Source organism: Polyodon spathula, chromosome 27 (genome assembly GCF_017654505.1).
Source record: "Polyodon spathula isolate WHYD16114869_AA chromosome 27, ASM1765450v1, whole genome shotgun sequence".
Lineage (NCBI taxonomy): Eukaryota > Metazoa > Chordata > Actinopteri > Acipenseriformes > Polyodontidae > Polyodon > Polyodon spathula.
Genome location: NC_054560.1, coordinates 7019760 through 7044759, shown reverse-complemented (window position 1 = coordinate 7044759; position 25000 = coordinate 7019760). Strand labels below are relative to the sequence as shown.

Below are 25000 nucleotides of genomic sequence, written 5' to 3'. Positions count from 1 at the left end.
GACCAATCATACACACACACATAACACCATGTTCACGCGTGTAGCTGGTTCTGTTATTATTTGTATCAGGATCAGTGGGTCGCTAGCCTGCAGTGCGTTGTGCATGTCAGCGTGTATGCGAGGCAGTGCTTCAGAGCGCTTTCACACACACACAGTACTCTCTGTAATGATGCAGAACTCTGCAGCTGCCGGCTGTAAACCGCTGAGTCAGCAGGATCCACACTGGAGCCTGCTCTCTCAAACTGCAGCCAGCAGCCAGGAAATAGAGGCACGACAAGCGCCTTACGCAAACATTTGCTGTATATTTCAATAATGGTCGTTGTGAGATGGTGCATGGTGAATGTTAAGCAGCTCGAAAAAAAAAGTCTACCTCCTTACAATTTGATTAGCAGTGCATCTTATTTCTATCGCTTAAATACTGTTCTTTATGACCTCTTCTGGCAATACACCGTTGTGCAGTAATGGCGCTGGCTTCTATAATGACTCTTAGGTCTATGGCAGTCAATCAAACCCGAATAGCAGCTCCTGGTCCAAAGCACCTTAACACAGACTTGCATTCAAGAACGATTGCAAATGTAATTTGAAGCTCTTAATTATATGGAAAGCGCCCTATAATGGGGCCTGTCTACGGGTATCCGGTATCCGTTACTCTATCCCGGGAGGCTGAGAACATGAAGGAGTCTTTAAGGTTGTTATTCTTTTAAAGAAAGCGCTGCTATAATGCCTGCCCCAGACTAACCTCATGGGCTCCCCGTCCAATTTTACTTTTTCTTCTTCTGAATAGAGAATTAAGTTGCTGCTGCCGATTCTGTAAACAGGAACCTGGAACGGGCTGTCTGAAGAGACAACTATTTTTAACCCGGTGAGGGGGACTTTTAAATGTATCAAAACGTTATTTTATTATGCCTTAGTAATGTATGCATGTGGAGGCTTGTTATAATGTCTATACTGACCTATCGCTAGAGCACAATAGAACTGTTTGGCGCTTGGCATTATTGTGTATAGTACAGCCATCTACTGTATATATTTCCAATGCAGAAAATATGTCTCGGGAGGCGAGGTGAACTAGACTATCTTTTCTGTGTGTGTGTGACTGTGTGTAGCTGTCTACTCCCTCTCTTTGTCCCTCCTCCAAGTGAGACTCGCTCCTAAGCGCTTGCTATCTGCATACAGCCCGCCGCAGCCGGGATGAAGATTATCAACCTTCACTTCACTTTCACATCAATTTAACCCCCAATCTCTGCTCTGATCGGCTGAGTCCTCATGCTACCCCGACCCCAAGATACAGCACTCGCTCCCCAGCAGCACACCATGCCCGAGACGGGAGCGGCAGCTGCCCCTGCAGCCGCAGGCAGCAACACTGACGCGACCCGACACAGGCATCGATCGCAAGCTGAGGGAGAGAGCGCAGACTCGGCTGCGGGTACCCAGTCAGCCACCGCTGGAGTCCTGGGTGAGCATAAGACAAATGGGAAAAAAACAAAACAAAAACCTTACGCTGAAGAAGCAAGGGCGTTTTGATAAATAATAATAATAATAATAATAATAATAATAATAATAATAATAATAATAATATACAAAATCAGGATCAATGAAAACGAGTGCTCTGCAAACAGTTGGCGACACGATGCATGTTTTGCAGTGTGCATACAGAGTACGATGTGTAGCAGAATTGGCTTTTGTCTTGTGCGCCCTATACTGCGATAACTGCCCACAGGTGGTTATTAGTGCTGTATAATATTACTGATAATAATAATAATAATAATAATAATAATAATAATATTAATATTAATATTAATAATGGACTTTATGGTACCGGTATGTTATGTTAAGGTCACAGATAGTGCTACACACTCACATGCTGATAGGATTAATTTGTTATACGTGCATGGTTATATATTCAATGCAGTATAATTAGATGCTTATTTTGCACAGTTTTTTTCTGGAGCTGGGAAGTGATTAAAGTTATTTAATAATGTTCAGAATGCTATGTGCAGAATTAGTATCGCGATTTAATACAACTTCTTCTTCTTCTTCTTCTTCTTCTTCTTCTTCTTCTTCTTCTTCTGCAAATCGTTTTGCGCAATTGTGTTGTGTTATATGATATTGCAAATAACTTTTTTTAATCACGGGCAAGGAAGGGACATCTACATAGGTTACATCATTGTTGTCCAAATGTCCGCTTAACTGTGTTCTCGGTGTAGCATTAGAACGTTTGAATGGCTTGAAAGTCGAGTGAAACGTGTCAAAAATTGCGTGAATTATGCGTTGTTCCTTTTTGTCCTGATAATGCAATAACTGTATTTTCGGCCTTTGAATGCATCAATACCTTGGCTTTGAGTTGCCGAAGGGCCTGGCCATGTTACACATTTCAGAGCAATGTAACGCGTTCGTTTTCACGGCTCTGATCTCTCTGCTAATCGTTATCATGGTTATATATATGTGGCAATGTTGTAACCCGGCTTGGAATACAAACAGCACGCCTGGTCGCTGCTGTGCTTGTTGTGTGTGACGACCGTCAGTCAGCCTTCTTGAAGGGGACACGCTATGAATGCAAGGTAATTCACGGTACATCTTAAAGGGGCAGGCTCCCTATTCAAACTTTCCGAGGTGTAGCCTTTTTATTCTAGTCAGAGGTGTAAGCGATCTTGGTTGTAAATTTATGTTAAAGGTATAAATATTTATGCTACTGGGGTGATGTCAGCATATGCTAACCAGTTGGATTTTTGCATAGATAGAAAGACGGTAAAGAAAGTATAACCGGTCACTAAACAGACTGAACGCGCTTGTCTGCTGAAGACAGGCGGCTGCTTATTGAAGATGCCCCTCTCATTCACAGGATATTACAGGTAGCTGTAAGAACATGTTTACACATGCACCTCTGGCAGGTATACTTGAAGGCGAGTAATTACACTTTGAGTTGATGGTTTGAACAGATGAGTTGATGGTTTCTGGAAACCAGTTTTAGGCTGGGGTGAAGCTGCAGGCTTATTGACTCTGGAGGCCTGCGTTTCAACCCAGCTCAAGTGAACCAGGTTTTGTATATTCCACCCAAGGCTTTCCCAGCACAGTGTTGCTTGCTTTTTCAACATCATGTTTCTTATCACCTTTATAACTCATTCATTACATCATTCATTATATCAGTCATTACATCATTCATTACATCATTCATTATATCAGTCATTACATCAGTCATTATATCAGTCATTACATCAGTCATTACATCAAGTTCCTCTGAGTTGCATCACAGGAAGTGCTTTGTCACTAAGGAAGTAGCGGCGCTGTGAATTGCGCATTCCAAGCTGAAATATAGAATCCATTCAACGAAACCCAACGATCTCCAACAGACGATCAGGGCTTCCAGGTTCCATTGAGAAATTGATTTTAAAATCTTTGGTCAGCGCTCCTTGAAACAGCCTTTTACCTTTCATGCAATCCTCTACCTGCAGGGCGTTTCACAGCTGTCTTTTACTCTTGCAAACATTAGCTGCTAAGCGATCTCATTAGACGTCACGGTGATGAAAACAGAATGCTGCTTTTAGCCAGATTAGCACAGCTTCTGCGTTTCTGCGCCGGTTGCAACAGAGTTCATTCAGTGTTATTCACCACAAGGCAAACAGATTTAGCTGTCTGAATTCATTAATCTCCTTTTATTCCTTGCATCTCTTTCATCATCTGTTTCCTGATTGAAAATAAGCTGGTGTCTTGAGCATAATAAACTGTCAGGTTAGTGATTCAGTGACTGGATTGCTGAGGTGGATATCAAACTGCACACATAACACTGTACATGTGGATTCTTTGTGTGGCTTTTTTCGTACTGTGTTAGTTTGTCTGCGGCACTGTCTGTTTGCATTGTCTTGCCAGGATCTCCATGTCAGTGTATATAAATCAAAGTGATGTCTCATTGGAGTTCATCGCATGCACACACACAAACACACACACATGTGCAGAGTTACGCACACACACACACACACACACACACACACACACACACACACACACATAGAAAACTCACAATACACTCTCATATACCTACGTTCAATTGGCAAACAGCACTGCAATGATGGAAGAAGCCATTGTCTCTGTACTCTCTGACATACTCAGGGACCAGTTAGAACACAAACCTGGACTCACTTGCACTACTGTATTGCATCCTGTTTAGGTTCATGTGCATTGATCTCCACCTCTAAACGCAGAAGGCATCAGGTGACACAGCTATAGGAATATATCTAAAATATGTATGTTTTTTTGGGGGGCCCCCAGCTTAAATAAGTAAATATATTGTGCTTCATATACAAGCTGCATATCCCTGTTTCAGACTGGATGGCCGGCACAGTAGATCTGACAGACTTTGACACGGGTGATAGCAGGCTCTCCATTGGCAGGTGCTTCTGTATCCAGGACTGATGAATCTTCAGTCCATTCTGGAGAACAGTCAAGGCTGCAGATTTGCATGAACATTCTTGGACAGACTTGTTGCCCTGCACTGCTATTGACAGTGCTATGGCATGTCACATTTTATATCCAGCCCTTGTGCATACTATACCATATATGCAATAACCAGCTAACCCTCATTCCCCCTCATTCTGCACGCACAAGAGCAACTGAAACTAAAAACACTGCAACTCAGATTGAAACCAGAAGAATAAACAACTGCTTAACTACTGCAGCCCTTCACAAGCCCTCAGTCAGCCCCCTGCCTCCCCAGTCTGCAGCTGTGCCGATAGACTCGCGACAGAGAAAGGCGGCAGTTGTAATCATCTCTCTCCCTGTCCCCCACGAGATTCCTCCGGGCACTGCCAGTGCCAGGAGCTTAGTGGGCAGAGCGTGGGCCTCCACAATGCAGGCACTGTCTCTCTCTCTCCTGTTGTCATATGAGGAAAAGCAACCCCACCCTGTGTATCAATAGAGAGGGCCTTGACCTGACAAACAGAAACGCTGAGGAAGACAAACACCAGGGTTTTTCTTGGGATCTGGAGCCAGGTTCACTTTTAAACAAATAGCATTGCTGAATAGGCAGTAGTGTACAATGCATTGGGGTTTACTGGTTAACTACCAGTGGTTCATGCTTTTGCATGGTCACTACTGGTTTGCCTGGTATGTGTGTTATTACATGGCTTTGGTAATCACAAGGCTTTGGTAATTACCAAGTAATCACATGGCTATATACAGGTATGATCTAAGAGGAAAAGCATGGGAAAAAATGACCATGCAAGAATACAGTGGCAAACTTTCATAAGGGAGCCGGATCAATGTCTGCTGTGTGGAGACTGATTAAAGAGCACCTGTGTGGTATCCCATTGCAACCTTAATTCTGTTAGTGTCATTATCAGTGATTATCAGTAAAGTATAATTAAGACTCATCATTGAAACACATTTATTTGATTGCAAAGCACAAACTTGCATGTGTTAAACTTGCGTTAGGTTGAGTAGGTGGTCACTGGCATCAAACAGCAGATTTAAGAGAATGGCCAAGTTCCCTTTCTGTACTGGGAGGCGATGGTACATGACTCCTTCGAGGGTGGATAGGAGATCTGGAGGTGTAGGAATCTAGCTCGCTGTTGTCTATATAACTACCCTTCTATTATATACTTAAAGCATATTGTTAAATAAGATGAGACCCTTTTATCTGTTCTTGTGAAATTGTCCAAAAACCAGTTTCCATCAAAACAGGTCAATGTGCCACTTGACATACATGAGTCATCGCATTGCTCTGCAGTCCTATTGGAACATCTGTTAGAAATGACATTTCCAACTGCGCTATGGTAAAAGAGACAGTGGCACTAGGCATAATAAAGGGTAGAAAACAGATTCCACCCTTTTGAGTCGAGTCTCATTTAAAGCTGCTGTAGTGCCAGAGTTGAGTCCAGGCTTCGCTGGCTGTGCCGAGCCCTGCTCTGGCACACACCTGGAATATGAGCTCATACGGTTTCCCATTGTGAACAAAGGAGCCATTCTCCTTATCTCATTCCCCAGAGCACGTCAGGTGTTTGTGTAAGGAACGCACTGCGGTCTGTGTGCAGTGTGCTGTGAACGATGTGTTCTGAATACGAGCAGGAGTTCAGAGTGATCCTGCAGCACACCTGTGGAATCACAGTCGTGCTGACAGCGAACACTTTTGAAACAAAAAGAGCAAGTCACTTTTTTATGACGTGTTCCATCATCCCGAGTGGTTCAGCTCGGAGGATGGGGTTTTTTTTGGAAGGTGTTCTGGCTATGAGCTGCTCTGTAGCTGTAGTTGCCTGTCGTAGACATAGCTTAGACCACACAAGTTGTCATTATATTAGTAATCCGCAGAACTCTGATGCATCCCTGGCAGCAAAAACCAAAGGGAGATTAATACGATCACAAGATGGCGCTGGTGTCCATCAGTTTTTTAAATTCCCATGAATTGCACCAGAAGGGTGAAATTGACCCCCACAACTTTAAACGTCTTTTTTTTTTCCTAGTCATTAACTGACCAATCCCCCCCACCACCACCACCTCCAACCCCATGAGTGACATGCTTTGCAGCCAGTAGCATGCTTTGACCCAGACGACACTGCTGCAGGGGTGATTACCAGAAAGAAGGGAAACAGAGAACTTTTTTTAACCTAGCGTTGAACCAGATCTCCTGTTTTAAAGTGAAAAAACACTTGATACAGTAAGTGCTCTTTTGAGAACTCTGCAGCTGACAGAAGTAGGGAACAGAATTATGGAAATATTTTATTAGTTACAACCACTGCAGCGAGGCAAAGTGTCTGAGCGATTTTGTATTTTTTTTTCATATACCCTTGAAAACGTATTGCAGCATTGTGAAAGACAGCTGGTTCTTTCATTCCTGAATGGAAAGTGTAGATTAAGATCCAAGAGAGTGCGAGAGAGAGCTGTTATCTGGCAACTGGGATTCAAATGAGATGCTCCTCAAAAGAACGAGTGTCCATCATGCAAACTAAGAGAGGCAGAAACTCAGAAAAAAATGTTGCTTTACAGGAAAATAAATAACAGGGGCCTGTATCTGGGCAAATTGCAGGTATTTGTCCACAGTGGAAAATTGTGCCCAGATTATTCTATCTATATCAGGGCAAATCCTGGTAAAGAAAACTGGGTGAAGTTACTGATCTAAAAGTTTCCCATAGTAAAAGCATAGCAAAGTGTAATGGACAGTAAAAGAATAGTAAAGCCCAGAGAAATATGACAAAACATTTTTCAAATAAGGCAAGATGATCAACTACGGCAAATGCGTAGTATAACCACGGGGAAAACTGCAAAAATACCGTGGAAATTTGCAGAGCTAAACTTCTATAAGGGTACATAGAGACATGGGCTTTGCTTAAAATATAACACTGAATCTGGAAAGTCTCAAAACCGCTATTTAAAAGAGGGGAGGCTGAAATTCCAGTAGAGATCCACGGGGAACATCTTCATTGTATTCCATGACGAAACTGTTCCAAAGAATTCCTAAAACAGGATCAAAGAGGATATAATCAGGAATTGTATCAGTTTTAAGAGCTGGAGCGCTGTTAGCATTTACCGTTCTGAAACGCACACCCCTGCTCTCATTGGTAGTAGATACTGCTGCTAATGTAGGTCTGAAAATGTAATGTTCCTCTGATGAGGCCTTAGGCAGCGCTGCGGAGACAGAGGCCAGTCAAACACACAGACACCGCCTGTGCTTGAGCCATCTGCGAGGTAATTTGACAATGCTTTCTTTCTCTTCTGCAAACAAAAAACAGAAGCAGCATGCTAGTTCTTATTAAAGGAGGCTGCAGATGTCTTTGTGAATCTACACCCAGGATAAGCGATGCTGGATTCTATCAACCTGTGCGTGGTTATGCTGGGAATACCCCTAAAACGAGGAGGGCGACGCAGTCCTGGAGGGATTCATTAGCGCTATAAAATTAATAAAATGTAGGGGTGTCTTTTTCCTGTCAGATACATGTTGATCAGATTAACCCTCATAGTCATGTACTTTATGTGACTGTCAGTGAGGTTTTACCTGGATTTTAACAACAAAAAGGAGTCCCTTTTAAATGGGTCAAATATTAAAGGATGCCCGGCACCAAGCATGATCTGTGTGGGGCTGTTTTCAAAGTCCCCAGGCAGCCGGACAGGAAGGGGTTAACTGCTGCGTCTCCCCCCCTGGGCTTGGGTTACAGCATACAGATGCGTGACATTTAGATCATGAGGGGTGGAGGGGGGAGGGTCTGTATCCCAGCTTGGGACGTCCCATCTGGGCTCCACTCCAGGTCTGGCTAATGTGTCTCTGCTGAGGTACTGGCTGACCCAGTCTCCCCGTCTCTCTCTTTCTCTCTCCCCTGTCTCACCGCCCTCACACCTGAAATCTCTCTTCCTCCCCCAGATAAGCTCTTTGGAAAGAGGTTGCTGCAGGCTGGACGCTACATGATGTCCCACAAATCCTGGATGAAGACAGTGCCTACGGAGAACTGTGACGTGCTGATGACATTTGCAGGTGCAGTAAAAGATCTCTCTCTCTCTCTCTCTCTCTTGCTTGCTGTCTCTCTTGCTCTCTCTTTCTCTCTCGCTCTCTCTATCTCTCTCTCTCACTCTCTTGCTCTCTCTCTCTCTCGCTGTCACCTGACTTTTATACATGAAGACAATATCAGGCTAATTCATCTTCCTGCGGGCTGAATTACACTCTGCTTGGCATTGACACCCCGACAGACAGCTGGGTCCCCAGTGCAAACCGGTCTTATCAACCAAGAACAACAAACAGGTGTCTTTGGAAGGACTTCCTGTTTTGTCTTGCCGACTTCCTGTTTGCTTCCCCCAGAATCCACAGATGACCACACGTTGCTATGGTTACTGAACCACATTCGGCTGGGAATCCCGGAGCTGATCATCCAGATCCGGCACCACAAACACACCCGAGTCCATGCCTTCTTCGTCACGGCAACCTACGAGAAGTGAGTGTTCAGCTGTGGATCTTTAAGCGTCCGCTGCCTTCCAGCTTTGGCTGATTACAGCTGGTATGAATCCAGCAGGTAGAATCCTTCTCTTAGTTAAGAGGCGCTCTCCCTCAGGACTGCACTGTCCGTTTGAATGACGGCACTCTCGTCTGGCCAGCTCCACTCAAGCACTTAGAGAGACGAACACGGACTTCTCTTAGCACTGAGACCCCTGCAGCCATTTCAAACCCCAGACTTCTCTCAGCAGAATAATCCTTTCACTGGGAAAATTCTTGATCTCTACATATTTCTCTACATTTTCTCTCCAAGTTACATTTTTGAAAATTTTCAATGCAGTTTGCACAATTTCCAAACTGTTCATATAAAAATAGAGGTCATAATGAACATAGGGAACTATCATCAGTAGCTAAACCACTAAGTAAAGCCTTCAACAAGCTGTTTTCATGAATAATGTAGACGCAGTAGAGTCTGAATAAAATCTCTTTGCAGAGCATTCTGTGTGGCTGCGTGGCAGGGGGGCGGGCGAGGCAGGATTGGTGGCTCGTTAATATATTAGAGATGGAAAGCAGGGAGGGGAGAGCGAGGGAAGGGGCGGTTTTTTCATTGAAACTACAGGGAGTAAGCAGGATGTAGGGGTTCGTTTTTAAAAGTGCTGTAAAAAAAGATTTTTGAGATGGAGCAATAAAACTTCATTTCAGCTGTTGAGGGAGTCCTGATTAAACCTGTAATCACTGCAACACCGGGCCAGGTTAATAACAGGAAGAAAAACGTAAAGTGGTGCTCACCAGTTAGTATCTGATGATCCCCACTAACTTTATTGGTTTCAAGTTCTATAGTCCTATAAAAGGCAGTTTGTACATTTTGAAATCCTGGGTGTAAGTGCACTGTGTAGCTATATAGAAAATATTGCTGAATGTGCAGTGCTGAATGTGCAGTGTTGAATGTGCAGTGCTGAATGCGCAGTGTGCTGAATGCTGGTTGTCTTGGCAGCCTGCTGCGGGGGGCGGAGGAGGTGGGGCTGTCTAAACCTGTCAAACCCGAGTTCGGGGGCGGGACTCGCAACTTCTCCTGCGAGGAGGACTACATCTACGAGAACATCGAGAACGAGATCTGCTTCTTCAGCTCTCAGGTCAGCGGACCATCTCTCTTACCTGTTAACCGTACATTCGCTGCGATTTTTAACTAGCTTTGTCGTTTTATCCGATTTCGCTCGCACTGATAACCCTTCAGCTTCCCCACCTGCCCCCTCTACAGGAGAGGCAGAGCATCATCCGCTACTGGCTGGAGAACCTGCGGGCGAAACAGGGCGAGTCGCTACACAACATCCACTTCCTGGAAGGGCAGCCAATCCGTGAGTAGCATTCATATTGGCTTCCTGTTTTAGCAAGGTTCCAGATTCAAACTGGAATCTCGACTTCCTCGTCGGTTTTGGCTTAGTGAAAAAAAAAAAAAAAGAATGCAGAAAGAATCCACTTGAGACTTATTGCTCGGTCTCTCTCGCTCTCCTCCTCCTGCAGTACCGGAGCTGGCCGCTAGGGGCGTCATCCAGCAGCTCTTCCCGCTCCACGAACAGAGGATTCTAAGCCAGCTCATGAAGTCCTGGGTGCAAGCTGTGTGTGAGAAACAGCCACTAGGTACTGTAAACATCACCGCCATCCCTTCACAGTCCTGTTCAGTTGATTGTTTCACGACTGACAGCCCAGTCGAATGCAGCGCCCTTAATGCCGTTTAGGTGTGTAATGCTGTGTCTGTCTGGCAGATGATATCTGTGATTATTTCGGTGTGAAGATCGCCATGTATTTTGCCTGGCTGGGCTTCTACACCACCTCCATGCTCTACCCGGCCATCATCGGCTTCGTTCTGTGGATGCTGACCGAGTCTGATCAGGTGAGTTGTTAAGCACTTCCTGCACTGTAGGTCAAACCCACTCCAGTGAGTTGAGCACGCCTGTTTGTGTGTGTCACTGCTGGGCTGACGGGGGGCTGTGCTTGTGTTACCAGACGAGCAGGGATATCTGCTGCGTGGTCTTCGCTCTCTTCAACGTGGTCTGGGCCACTCTCTTCCTGGAGCGATGGAAGCGCCGGGGGGCGGAGCTTGCCTACAAGTGGGGGACGCTGGACACGCCCGCTGAGAGCCTGGAAGAGCCACGCCCACAGTTCCGGGTAAATAAGAAAGGAGCGGAGTGCCTGAGCAACTGGAGAGCTGAAAGAATACTAAACCACTGAGAAAGAGGCATGAGCTGTTGGCAGGTAGAAGACCATTTCCTATGGCAAAGAACAGCAGTGTAGAATGCTAAGGTTGGGGTGTGTTCGGGGGTGGTCTGTGACTGAATAGCAGCAGAAATCAGGAGCAGTATTTTTAGTGAGTGTACCCCTAGGTATTAATGAGCAGCTATAGAAAAGAGATCAGGGATAGTGGAAGCTGGATAAGGGAAGGGGTCTGAGGGCTGAGCTGTGCTGTGTTGCAGGGAGTGAAACGGCTGAGCCCAATCACTGGCTGTGAGGAGTTCTACTACCCCCCCTGGAAGAGAATGCTGTTCCAATACCTGGTCAGCCTCCCCGTGTGCCTCTTCTGTCTGTGCTTCGTCTTCCTGGCCATGCTCGTCTGCTTCGAGCTGCAGGTCAGTGGCAGAAGCAGTGCCCCCTTAGCTTGGCGTTTCAGTTCTGAGACGCACCGTGTCCCTGACGCTGCTCTCTGTCCCCAGGAGTTTGTGATGGGGATCAAGGAGCTTCCTCGAGTGACCAGGTTCATCCCCAAAATCATGCTGGCCATCACTGTGACAGCCTGTGACGACGTCTACAGGAAGATTGCCTGCTGGCTGAATGACAGGGGTATGTGCCACAGGGCAGTACCACGCAGAGAGTGTGAGATCTCTTTGATCAGGGTAACGTAACAGCTGATCAAGGCAATTATACAGCTGTGGCCAAAAGTTTTGCATCAGCCTATACAATTAACTAATTTTGCTTCATAAAGTCGAATGAAACCTGCTGGATAATGTCACGTTAACATATTGAATTGCTTTGTAGTTTTCCCACATACTTAACAAATTTTGAAACATTTTGAAATACTGTACTGCTATTATGGCTTCCGGTAGACTTTTGCAGTGTCATGCTGTACTTTCTATGATTGCATGATGTTAAATAAAATGTCTAAATTATGTTCATAGAGTTTATTTTTATTTATCCTAAAATTCTATGTGATGGAAAACTTCTGGCCATAGCTGTGTATGGGGACCTTGGAATATATTTTGGTGAATTTCAGTATTTCCTCATCCGGATCGCTGCTCCTTGTACAAATATGTCTTTATTTTTCCCATTCTAGAAAACTACAGACTCCAGAGTACCTTTGAAAAAAACCTCATCATCAAAATTGTTCTAGTAAGTTTCTCCTAAGTGAGTTTGCAGGCAGTCGGCACAACAGGTTTTCTGTGCCCTTGAGCTATTGTTGTAGTGTGCTTTATTTTGTCTTCAAACATCAGTAAAAAACATTAAGCACACTGATTATTACTATTATTATTATTATTATTATTATTATTATTATTATTTATTATGATTCTGTGGATTTTTGCTTGACTCTAATGATGTTTTGTCTTCTGCTCCAGTTTCAGTTTGTCAATTCTTATCTCAGCCTTTTCTACATTGGGTTCTATCTCAAAGACATGGAGCGTCTGAAAGAGGTGAGGCCATCGCGCGCAGTGCCAGGGTTTGTTAAAAAGTCTGCGAAACTTTCCAGTCCAGTTCAGAGAGTGTTCAGATAACACAAGCGAATGATAAAAGCAGTGGAATCCTTGGTCTGAAAACTGGTCTCGGATGTCATCGTTCTGCATAAATAAAGCATTCTGACCAGACGGAAAAGGACACTTGGTGGAAATACCAGAAATGAGATAAATGCTTGTGTTACTAGAAGCTCGGTATACACATGAATTTGTAAATATTGTTTAGTGGAGTTCCAGTACCTTCAGATTTATCATCAGCTGTTTATCCTCCTCTAACCCCTTCTCTCTGCCTCACAGCCCTCCTTCTCCTTTCTTTTCATTGTAACTGTGATTTGGTACTCATTGACAGGAGAGGGGTGCTGGCTGATTCTCCACTCTCCCGTAGCAGGTTTTATTTGTATTTTATTTGTTTTGTTCTCCTCTTCGCTCCCCCCCCCCAGCTCCTGCTTGTTTTCTCCCTGTCTTCAAGCCTCTTGAGACAGACCAAAGACGCCCTGCTGCCCTTCCTCTGCCTCAAACTCCAGCTCCTCATCATCTTCATAAAGCGAGGCCTGTGTGCCCGCTCCAGGTCTAAAGTACGGCAGTGTTGGGAGCCGGTCTGCCTCTCTACCTGCCTGATTGACTGGCTGTCTGTCTGTCTGTCAGCACGCAGTGACGGCATGAGCAAACATTGTTGCGCAAACAGCAGCTTGAAAAACTATATCAAATGCAATCTCCCAGCAGTGTTTTTTCCACTAAGTCTATAGCACCACCTGGTGGTAAAGTACGGTTATTATGCTCACAGCCAGCTGTCCAGGTGCCTCTGACACTTTCATAGACAACTAAATCTGAAGATAATTACAAAACATACATTGGCAAAGATACGTGGTTTTCTGTCTGCACCATACCTATAGGGGTAGGAATCTCATGCTGTTAATGCAGCTTATATAGCAACTAGCAGGTCTGCCTGTTTCTCTGCAATGGGGCTGTTTTGAGGGACAGTTTGTGTGTGAGCCTGAGCTTTGAGTGATGCAGTTTTAATAGTGCAGTGTCCCATCCAGAGGTGTGTTTTGTATGTCCTGTAAAATATCATTATTATTTTTAGTACCTGTAATGTGGTACAATGCATGCATTTCCATTAATAGACCAGAGATGCTGGGAATCTTTTTTTTCGGTTTTTGATACAAACGTTGACCAAACAGGCTTTGCAGAGATTGACCAAAGCATTTGTCTGCTTGACTTGTTTTGTGGTTCACGGAAACTCAGTAGAATCATGTGTTAATACAACGCTGTAGCCCTGTGAGACACTGCAGCTTTGTAACACAGAGCCTGTTGTCCCTCTAAATGTCCGTTGTGCTTCTTTCACCCCCTCAGATGCTGGCCACCCTGCTGATAATCCGCCAGTTCCTGCAGAACATCAAGGAGGTGCTGCAGCCCTACCTGTATGAGAGGCACAAGCTGGGGGAGCTGACCCCGAGGGCGCTCTGGGATCTCCTCCTCTCCTCGGTGCTTAAATACGGGCGCATGGCTGCAGGAAAGGCCCAGGCTTCGCCCTCGGAGCAGGCCTCTCCGGACCCAGGGAGCGGGGAGAAGAAGTGTCTGAATGGGGGGTGCGGGGTCCCCGACGAGGAGGAGGAGGAGGGGGAGCAGGAGAGGCAGAGCGAAGATGAGAACGAGGTGGAGAGCCTCATGGACTGCGGCCTCAAGCTGAGGAAGGTGAGTTTCATCGAGAAGGCGGAGCGGAAGGGGGTCGCCATGGCGATGCAGCTGGAGGACAGCTTCCTGGAGGAGGGCAGCCCCACCATGGTGGAGAAGGGCATGGACCCAGACTCGGTATTCGAGCTCTGCGATGACATCGACAACGGCTACCTCGAAACCAAGGAGGCCCCCGGAGAGGTGCTTGCGGCCCAGCTGGCTCCTGGAGGGGAGGCTTCCGTCTCGCTGCGGCAAAGGAAGAGGGGCCACTCTGCAGAGAGGGAGAGGGAGAGGGAGAGGGAGAGGGAGGAGTCCAAAACCAAGAGACAGTCCTGGATCGACCCCCCCGAAGATACCTTCTCCTCCCAGCTCACACAGGCGGAGGTTGAGAGCTGTATGAAGAAATACGAGGTGAGCGGAGAGCCTCTCGAACCTCTGCCATCACGCCTTCTCGTGTGTCGAGGAAGCAGATTCAGTACCGCGGCAGAAAGGGTTCATAACGCTTCCCTGTGGTGCTTCAGACTCCCATTGCATAGCACTTTGATCCAATCCCTGCTTGAACGATGAGTCTAGTAAGACACACCTTAGCTCGTTACCTGTGCACTGTGGCTAATCAGGCTTGTATTAAAACCTGGAATGGGTCAAACTGATATGCAATAAGAGTCTTATTTCCATTCCTGTTTTACCACAGTTAAACTGCAGTTAACTTTTAAAAGGCTGAATCCCCCATATTCAATGAGACCCTCCAATAAGTGGACTTTGTGTTTCCCTGCAGGACACCTTCCAGGATTACCAGGAGATGTTCATCCAGTTTGGATACGTGGTGCTCTTCTCGTCGGCGTTCCCGCTGGCCGCCATGTGCGCACTCATCAACAACATCATTGAGATCCGCAGTGACGCCTTCAAGTTGTGCACCGGGCTGCAGAGGCCCTTCGGCCAGCGAGTCGAGAGCATCGGCCAGTGGCAGGTGAGAGGCTGTGAAGGAGGCTCGGACTCGAGCGCACGTTTATTTACAGACAAACAATGAAGCAAAACAGACACAAAGGCCACAGTAAAAGGATCAGACAAGACTTACACAAATTAGTAGGCACCTTCCGGCTGTTATTGGCTTTGGCTTTCTCTAAAGAGACAAAGGGCCAGGCTTCCTTTATATAGCTGGGTCTTGATTGATGATCAGTTATTCAGTCTAGACCGAGCCACATGCCACACGGGAATCTGGTAGGGACGGAATTAACCCCATCCCTGCCAAACTTAAAAATAATTTATTTCAACACAAAGCCTACTCTGTTGACCACAGAGGGATAGAGCGCACACACCTGTTAAGTTCAACTGACAGAAAGGAAAGTCCGTTTAACCCTGAATTAAACTTTGCGTTCCGAGGAATTACTTTCCTTGGATCAAGCTCGGCTCCTTTTGCAATGCAGAGTAGACAGTCAGCATGGCCACTCTGTTGCTGGATTTGAGCGAACGCAGCCCAGTTTGAATCCTAGTTATTCAACGCTATACCCCAGGACTAGAGTGATCAAAGGTGGGCAGTGGAACAGCTGGCACTCACAAAGAGCAACTTGTTTTTTTTGTTCGCAGAGCGTGATGGAGGCCATGGGCTTTGTTGCCATTATTGTAAACTGCTACCTGATTAGTCAGTGTGGGCAGCTGCAGCGCCTGTTCCCCTGGCTCAGCCCGGAGATGGCCATCATTTCCATTGTCATCCTGGAGGTACAGCAACGTTCATCTTGTCTCACATTCAGATTCATGTGTGTGGAAACATGAATACAGATGCATTAGGGAACCACACTGTAACTACAGCTTTGGACAAAAGTTTTGCATCGCCCTGCAGAATTAACACATGTTGAAAAAAGTCAAATGAAACCTGAATAATGTTACATTAACATACTTAATGTGTTACATCCTGCTTTGTAGCTTTCCATCTAAATGAAACACTGTACTACAGTTATGGCTTCCGGAAGACTTTTGTGGTATCATTTTGTAGTTAATTTGATTACATGATGTTAAATAAAATATCTAAATTCTGTTCATATATATTTTTTTTAATTGTGTCTCAATCCTAAAATTGTGCCAGAGCTGTAACGATTATGCAAATGCACAGTAATTAGAGACAAATAATTCTTGCACTGCAAAGAGGTGCTTGAAGGAGTTGCTCTTGGGAAAATAATTGCTTGCTTTAGTCTTGTTTGTTGGACTGGCTTTCAGCAGTGTGGTTTCAGCGCGCTCTCAGTGAATGTGTCTCTCACTTTCTCCGCAGCACTTTGCTGTCCTGCTGAAGTACATCATTCACGTTGCAATCCCAGACATCCCTTCCTGGGTGGCTGATGAAATGGCGAAGCTGGAGTATCAACGCAGGGAAGCCTTCAAGGTAACGCAGGGTTCCAACTTAACAAAGCCATGCAGTGCTCCTGGCTACCACTAGTCTGGGCGACTCTGAGGGAGTGTGTGCCAGGTTTCTACAGCACCTCTGCCTTAAAATGCTTGCAGGAACGAACAGAAATATCTAGGAAAATGAATGGGTCTCTTCTGTACAGTAGTTCATGTTTTATAATGGAAATATCATTATGCTTTGAAATGTTAGTAATAGAAATGGGTTTGCTTTAATCTTCACTAATTAAGCAACTGAGGGAAATACAGCTGGTGAGTTATTGTAAGTTAAAATGAACCAGTGTTGCTAGCTATTATGGGACCATGTTTAAACACTTTTAAGGTCGTCTGTGTATATTTGTCGCATGGAATGACTTTTAGAAAACAAAAGTAATGAATTGGGATTTACAGTAAAGTTCAGTAGACTCTCTGCTAGAGACTGTAAAAAAGCTGTTTCCGCATTAAGTAACTGAACAGGAAGGTAAACTTAAGATGAAAATGTTTGGAAAGGGTTTCACTGCCATTAGTGACAGCTGCTAAGCGTTGTTTTCAGCATGCTGTCACCCGGCACGTCAGGGCCTCTGCTGGTCTCGCTGTCAGTGGTGTCTCTGCGTCTCCACGTGTCTCCATCTGTCTCTCTGTCCTCCTTGCAGAAGCACGAGCGGCAGGCTCAGCAGCACTTCCAGCAGCAGCAGCGCAGGAAGAGGGAGGAGGAGGAGAGGCAGAGGCAGGCGGAGCACCACGCCAGGCGGGAGAGGGACAAGGACGAGGGCCGGGGGACGGACCCCTCGGCGGGGGAGCACCATCACGACAAGGGCCACAAGCCCCGCTCCGGAGGGGGCTCCGACAAGCCCAAGAGGCCCAGCTCCTTGCTGGCCACCAACAACGTGATGAAGCTGAAGCAGATCATCCCCCTGCAGAGCAAGTTCAACTCGGGCACGGCCCGATCGCCACAGTCCCCCACGGGCAGCAGCGAGCCCAAACTCCCCGGTTTCCTCAGCTTCAAGTTCTTGAAGTCTCCTGAGAACAAGAAGGAGGCAGCAGCAACAGCAGCAGCAGCAGCAGCCACTAGCAACGAGAGAAGCCATTCCCCGACCAAGTCCTTCAATCCGGGGAAACTCTTCAACTTCGGGAAATCTGAAGGGGGCCCCTGTGCCAACGGGGCCCAGGCCAGACCTGGGGGGGACGGCCCGCCGGAAAAACTGCCCACCAAATCGGACCTGAACGGGGCGCCGGAGGAAATGCCCTCCGCGGAGTCCGAACCCCCCCACGCTGTTGAGCCAGAGCCTCCGAGCTCCAAAAACTAAATGCAAAAAGAACGGCGTTCTAACTTTTTAAAAGAAAATCTAAAGGGAAAGAAAGAAACGGAAGAGGAATCCTAGTTGATCACGCTGCTGCCGAGCCTCCTTTTCTGTTCCAGTTCTGTTCGGGAGAGTCGATTGGGGTCGTTGGGGGGTCAGTCTGGGTTGAGGCTAGAGGAGGAGAGCTGTGTGTCCGGCCGTTCTGCATGGACACAGATGGACGTGAGGAAACGGAGAGATGATGAATCCCACCTCCTCTCCCCCCCCTTCCCCCCTTCTTATTGCAATACTCGTGGGAATGCGGAAGCTGTGATTCTCAGATGGTTTCCAAGCCTTTTTAAAAGAAAAGAGAAGTGTGTTGTTTTTTTATTTAATTATTATTATTCCATAGTGCCGCAAAGGTGCTACAGATCAGGTTTGAAAGCGTTGACGTCAAACCAAAGACTGTCTCCAATAGGTCATTTGTTACTAGAAAATGATGCATTTTATAAAAATACGTTCCCATTTCTGATTTTATTAACCACTTTTACAGGTGTTAAAACTAAAGGTAGCAGTTTTTTTTTTAAATCCAATTTCAAATTGCTGTTCAAATCTCCAAAGATGGTCTGCTCAATGTGTCTGAAAGGTGCTTGAGAAAAAAAACATTGTTTCGAAAAGGCAAGTGCCTGAACAAATAACAAGCCACTGCCAGCACAGTGCTAGTCCGAGAAGTGCTGATAAAGACACCTGTGCATCTAAGCATCTTTAAATACAACATTATATCAAATGAGATCATGTACTATACAGAAGAATAAAGGGAAATGCATGCAGTAGGATAGACTCAATACCAGGATGCCTCAAGGGTTCAATGGAAAGGAAGAGTAGCTCCCGTTTGTTTTCAAACACACTTTCCCGTGACAAAAGTTGACGCTTTTGAGCAAAGACTGTAATATAAATACATATGTATATATTGCTACAATGGCCCTTCCAGCAGTTTGACTGTGTATATTTATAACATTTCCGAATCAGAACACAAGATGGCAGCGTTTTCAATGGAATTGACGGGTTTGTAATGACGGGGTCTGGAATCGGGCAGAGCATGTTGGGAGCAGTCCCGGTTTACACTGGCTCTGTCGCAGACAGTCCTGTGGCTTTGTGCGTCTTGTTTTTCATTCAGGCTGCTTTTACTTGGCGTCACCCGAGTTCTGTTAATACATGTAGGTAAACTGGGCTTACTGGCCATTCCAGTGTGAATCAGTACCAGTTACCGAGCACCCTGTCAAACCTGTAACCTGTGTGAGGAAGGAGGTGGTGTGATTTTTTTATTTGGTGTGCAAAGGCTAGGGTTGCATTACCATGCATGGCTCGAAACGTCTGCACCTCCCTGTTCCTTGCTGGGTGAGAGGATCCCGAGGCAGAGACTGTGCAGGCAAAGGGAAGGGAGACGCCAGCCCGCCTCGTACCCACACAACAGCAGGATTGCATTAATTACTGTATGGGATTTTAGAAATGACTGTCGTTAGAGTCTCTCTGTTTGTACATCTTGGTGCTGGTCTTATTGATTGATTGATTGACTGATTGATTGATAGATATGCACATTTGATTTTTTTATTATGTTACTTTTCTTTCTGTTGTTATTGTGTGCATGTTCTTTAGATAAATGATTTGCCAAAGCAACACTGACACCTGGAATCTGGTAGGGTTCAGACTACACAGAGCCATGTCTGTAAAACAGATAGGGAACCGGTATCTAGAGCAGTTCCACTTTTGGGCAGCAGGTGGTGCCCTTACCCAACTTAGAAAAGTTACAAAATGATTCAGATAGGAGATGCTCGCCATGGTACCAGTCGGGTTTTTTTTCCCCCACATCCCTTAGGAGAGAAAATTGTGCACATAATCTGTGGAATTTGGGTCTAAAACTGTTGAGGCTTATGGTATTAAAAACATCATGATGTATGCTATTTTTAAATTTTTTTTTATGAAAACAATACTAAATGCGTGGCAGAAAAAAAATATATAGATACAAGAAATCAACTAAATTAAAAATCCTCACATATAACCAACCCATCATCTTATCAGTCTGACATTAATGCAGACTCACTTCTTGTCAGTTTGAACACACTCATGCAACACAGACGGTTCAACCACGGACCACAGCAACAACAACAAAAACATGGCTGCAAATGTCAAGCGAATGGAATTCTGGGAAAGGAATTCCGTGAATTGGATTCTACCTCCCAAGCAATATTCCTGTATAAAATCCTCCATTCACAAAAGCTGAGGACTGCACATATTTCCTCATGCCTGGTTAGGAGAAAAATCTATAGTTACAATGTGATGATTTTAATTTTTTCTGCGGGACTGTACGTTTCTCTGGGTTGTACTGGCAAGTTTACATATCTCGATAATCCAAAGAGAAGGTTCTGCTGTTACTGGAGAAACACCCCGAGTGTCTGTTTCACATCGAGCAACTGAGACTGAAGCACTCCCAGTTCAGTAATAATAAAGGCGCAGCGAGTAAGCGTTAAAACCAAGAAAGGGTTCTTTAACCGTTATATTGACTCCCTTGTCGTTGCTATTGCAAACGCCCGAACTTTATTTGATGATAAAAAAAAAAGCATAGATCAGCCCTCACCTCCATGTTGGTCCGCAGGTATAAGTGCGGCAGTGGAATGGTACAGAAGCTGATATAAGTTAAAGTAAATGGATTTTAATCAGTTATGGAACCCCTAGACTTTTTTTGTGCTTTGAAGGCTTAAGAAAACAGTACAGATGGAATTAGCCATCAGGGGGTGAATTTGTATCTTAAGCAGCAGTATTGTAATCTGGCAGCATCACTGCACTGCCCAAATGGAGCGGAATCAGGGAAAGACTTTGAATTTGTAGGCTGGCAAAGTATGTTTGATGACTGCTGGTGGAATGAGTCTGATAGAGGGAATCAGTACTGGGGGTTGAGATAAAGGGTAACACTTTTAACTGATGGGTTATTGAAAGTCTGTTTTTCTGAATGAGAAATCCAGTGCCGCATTTGTGAAATTGTTCCAGAACACCCTTGGATTCTTTGACAGTAGTCAAGGTGACTGATTGGTTGGTTTATTTGTGAATCACATGCCTTTTTTTAAACATTAAAAGGCTGCGAGATCGCAGGCATGTGGATTGAAGGGCATGTGCTGTCTGTAATGAAAGAGGGATGGGGAGGTGTAGGGGTGGTCACAGGTGAAAGACTAGTGCCTGCACACTGGGAGATTTACCTTTCTGTTTGAGGTCTTCATGAAATACGTTGTGTGCTCTTCCAAGTAACTAATGTACAAAGACAATTTTACGGGGCTCTTTTAAGGGGGATAAAAAAAAGGATTATTTATTTCTTTTAATTTATTTTGTCATATTTTTGTAAGATCTGCAAACAAAAATAAAACAATACAAATGAAATGATGGTGTTTTTATTCAACCCTGGATCAAACACACACACACACACACACATATATATGTGTGTGTGTGTGTGTGTGTGTGTGTATGACTAGGGGGAAGCAATATTACAATAAAAAACATTTTTGCATGTCATGTTTTGTCCAGATCAGTACAATAAAAAGAAAAAAAAACTAAAACAACAAAACAAAATAACAACTAGAGTAGCATCAGACCCACACATCTCTCAATACTCCACGATATTTACAAAGTGGTAGCCAACATGAGGACCAGCAGGCGATCGATGGTCTTTAGAGAAGGGAATGGAGATAACACAGGGTTTGTCCTCACTCCAGATCTTGCCTGCCTTCCCCAATGCAAACAGTTGCCAGCTATCCCTTTTTTGAAGCTTTGCCCCTCATCAACGCTAAGGACAATGCCGCAATCATCTATCGGCTCGTAACAAAGCCCCCTGATTGCCCTTTGTCTCGGGACTCCGTTATTTAAGTAGCGCAAGAGTGCAAATCGAGAACTTTAAACACTCGATCACAAACTCTTTTAAAAGTAGACGGACTGAGGATTTCTGTTAATGTGTTTTTGAAATGTATTAGTAACTAGAACAGGTTGTTTTGTGTTTGTTGCACTTGGTGTGCAGAGGTACATGGAAATGCATAATCATAATAAATCTACCAGATTTCCTTTGTTTAAAAAAAGGTATACAATAATGAACTAGGGGGCACTAGAAATGTTTTATATTTCTTTGTTTAGCAGGTTTTTTTATGTTAGTCAAATCGACAGCCCCTGTGGAAGTAGCTTCACTCAGGTCTGAGAAACTGCTGTAAAAGTTTGCTGTTTTCTCCAGTTCCTTCCTATGGTCAGGATCCCCTTGTTACACTCCGGGCACAAACAGCACTAAATGAAAAAAAACAACAACAAAAAAAAAACACACACACATCTTCTTTTTACCAGGATTTTCTGTGATATATTTATTTCCTCGGAAGGATCATCTGGCAGCAGACATGTACGGAAAATAGACTCTAAAGACACTGTACATGTAAACAAGACCCGAGTTGCACTAGTCTCTATCAGCAAGCACAGAAGCTACACAGTGCAGTTCAGATCAATTGTTTAAGAACACCAGACAGCTATTTGAACCCTGCAAACTCACCCAATGAGAAAACCACGTATTTATTTGTATGCACACACACATGACATTAGCAACCACAACACAAACCATACTGTTTAAGGGGAGTTCAGGTTTTGCAAGGGGGGCGAGTGGGGGGACTAGCTGACTAAACTTTCTCGAAGGTTATTATTTTATTCGGTTTTTGTTTTGCTCAGTTAAAAATGTGCCACACTGAAGACACTGAGAAAGACTTGTTAGTCAAAACGCTTTTAGTGTTGCTACAAACAACGCCACTGAATGTTTTATAGTTATGGGTGATGAATGTGAACAAATTATAATTTTTTTTTTTAATTTGAGAGCTTTATTAAGAGATTTTACTCAACAAAATGTTACCAAGCTTTGAAATTCACATGAACACATTTTTAGCTCAGTAAAAAACTGGAGGCACAAATGAATCTAAGATTTGCGAGCGTCTCAAGGAATGGAGGACAACTGAAGCTATCAGAGCACTTGGCAAGTCCCATTTCCGATGTTTGACTGTTTGTAATATGCACATACAAGATTAGCCACTGAAAAATACTGCTTGACACACAAAACTCACTTACTTGCAAGATAACTGAAGGATTCTCTCTAGTACTAGATTTGCATCTTAAAATCTCAACATTTTATATATTTCTTAAAAAAAAAAAAAAAAAAAACACCCACAATCTGGACATGAAACAGCATCAAAGCTGGTCTTTATTCTTGTGCTTCCTTCAGAAAGCTGGCAGCCAGACTTACAGGTGGGCATTGGGCTTAATACGGGCTGGGAGATCTTTAAAACTGAAAACGGTCAATCCCAGAGACTGGAGGTGGAATTTCAGTACTACGTGTTGCAGGAGCCTATAGCCAGTGGAAATACATCCCGATCCTGGCTCAGTGCTCCTTCCACATTCAGGAATGAAATCCGGGTCTAAAACCAGAACTTAGACGCAACTTACAGGCAGTTGGCCTGCCATAGTTTAAAAATAAACATTTAAATCCAACACTTACAGGTTAGCAAACTCATAATAACAAATAACAGCCCAATTAAAAAAAAAAAATACAAATGTCTTTGTTTGCTGATCAGCTTAAACATAGCCTGGGCACTGCTGCTGCTCAAAAAACCCCCAAAAAACAGTGTTCCCAACAATCCTCTTCCAGTCAGACCACTTCAAATCAAACCCAGTAAGAGTCCCAGCAGAAAGGGCTTGTGGTGCCCCCTTCTGTCCAAGGCTGAGCAGTGCTGTGGAAAAAGAACCGAGACAAGGGGAAGCGTTTGCAAAGAGTAAAAAAAAAAAACTATTTCTAGGTGGCTTTGCCCAAGTCCTGGCTCTCTATCCGACATTCTGTTTGTCTGCGTGTCTGTCCGGCGCACTGCGGACGTGCTGTCTAACTGTCCTCGTTCATGTCCTGGCTGTCTGTCCGGGCGATTTTCCTCGGTGGCGCCGGGCTCTCTCCCTGCTCTTGTTCCTGCTCTCGCTTTTTTGCGGCGTTCTGTTGGAAAAACGGACACAGTAACCAAATCAATTACTGATCCCAAACTCAACCAAGAGATTCCAAGTTCATTTGAACTCGCTGGCATCAGCGGAAACAGTCACTGCTACCATGCAAATATGAACAGCATTTGTGAGGAGCAATGCGACACGAAGGGCACTGCACTGCAGTTTTCATTTCAATCCCATTTCGTTCATCAGGTTCACTTATATCAAGTACTAATCAACTATTCCATTATGGCAAACTTCAGCTCCATTTGATAACTGCCTATTCATGCATAATACAGGCCTGTTGATCACCTGCATGCTGGGCCCTGACAGTGGACAATTCCTACCTTTTTGTCCCACTGTTGATGGAGATAGCGCAGGAGGATGTTTGTCTTCTCAGTGACTATGACTGGAAAACAAAAAAGTATTTGAAATTGTTTTTTTTTTGCCAAAAGTCTACTTCAACAAAGTTTGGGAGGGACAGGTGTAGACAGTAGAGGTAGAGAGAGCGAGAGAGAGAGCGAGAGAGAGAGAGAGAGAGAGAGAGAGTAATCCTGTAGTAAACAGTGTTAGAACGCGAGAGTTGAAAGCAGTCTTGTGCCAGAAACTGCAATCATGAACAGCCAAGCAGAAGCAGTGCAATGCATGATGAGGGAGGAGAGAGCAGCAGCCCTACACAGAGGTGGAGCTGTGTGTGTGTGTGTGTTTGTGTGTGTAGGCTGTTTAAGATATTAAAAGATGACAGGGGTGTTTAAGATATTAAAAGATGACAAGGGTCCCTAACCCAGGAGAAGCACTCACTCTGTTCAGACGGGTACTCCCGCGTGGGGAGATAGACAGACGGCCTCCGGTTCTGAAAGACAAAGATCTTAAACCAGAGAGGATACCAAGTGCAGAGGAAGGATAACACCAAAACACACAAAGCACAGCCTCTCCTTGCTATTGCAAGACGGGTCCTGGCACTGCACAGAGATACTGCAACATGTAGAATTTACCAAACTTAATGGAGAATTTTC

The 25000-nt window shown here is 44.8% G+C and overlaps 2 protein-coding genes across 5 annotated transcripts; one reads left to right on the top strand and one right to left on the bottom strand.

Moving 5' to 3' along the window:
- Nucleotides 1-339: 339 nt before the first annotated feature.
- LOC121301359 (anoctamin-8-like) lies at nt 340-21361 on the top strand. Of its 4 annotated transcripts, XM_041230686.1 has the most exons (19): nt 340-862; nt 1174-1453; nt 8342-8452; nt 8774-8906; nt 9900-10038; nt 10164-10260; nt 10427-10543; nt 10669-10796; nt 10910-11071; nt 11377-11529; nt 11614-11740; nt 12231-12286; nt 12511-12585; nt 13065-13199; nt 13978-14709; nt 15074-15265; nt 15883-16014; nt 16562-16672; nt 17325-21361. In XM_041230686.1, exons 2-19 carry the CDS (start codon nt 1264-1266, stop codon nt 17976-17978), a joined length of 3444 nt encoding a protein of 1147 aa, XP_041086620.1. In that variant the 5' UTR covers nt 340-862; nt 1174-1263; the 3' UTR covers nt 17979-21361. The 4 variants fall into 4 exon arrangements, with proteins under 4 accessions (XP_041086620.1, XP_041086619.1, XP_041086621.1 ...); XM_041230685.1 differs by lacking the exon at nt 340-862 and having other exon boundaries at nt 1063-1453; XM_041230688.1 differs by lacking the exons at nt 340-862; nt 1174-1453 and adding an exon at nt 7511-7671.
- Nucleotides 21362-22613: 1252 nt separating this feature from the next.
- On the bottom strand, nt 22614-24975 carry LOC121301186 (DET1- and DDB1-associated protein 1-like; the record flags this gene model as incomplete). The annotated part of the gene is made up of 3 exons (XM_041230326.1): nt 22614-23997; nt 24332-24393; nt 24786-24975. Coding segments are annotated over 3 exons (357 nt in total), but the record flags the coding sequence as incomplete, so codon positions are not given.
- Between the last annotated feature and the right edge of the window lie 25 nt (nt 24976-25000).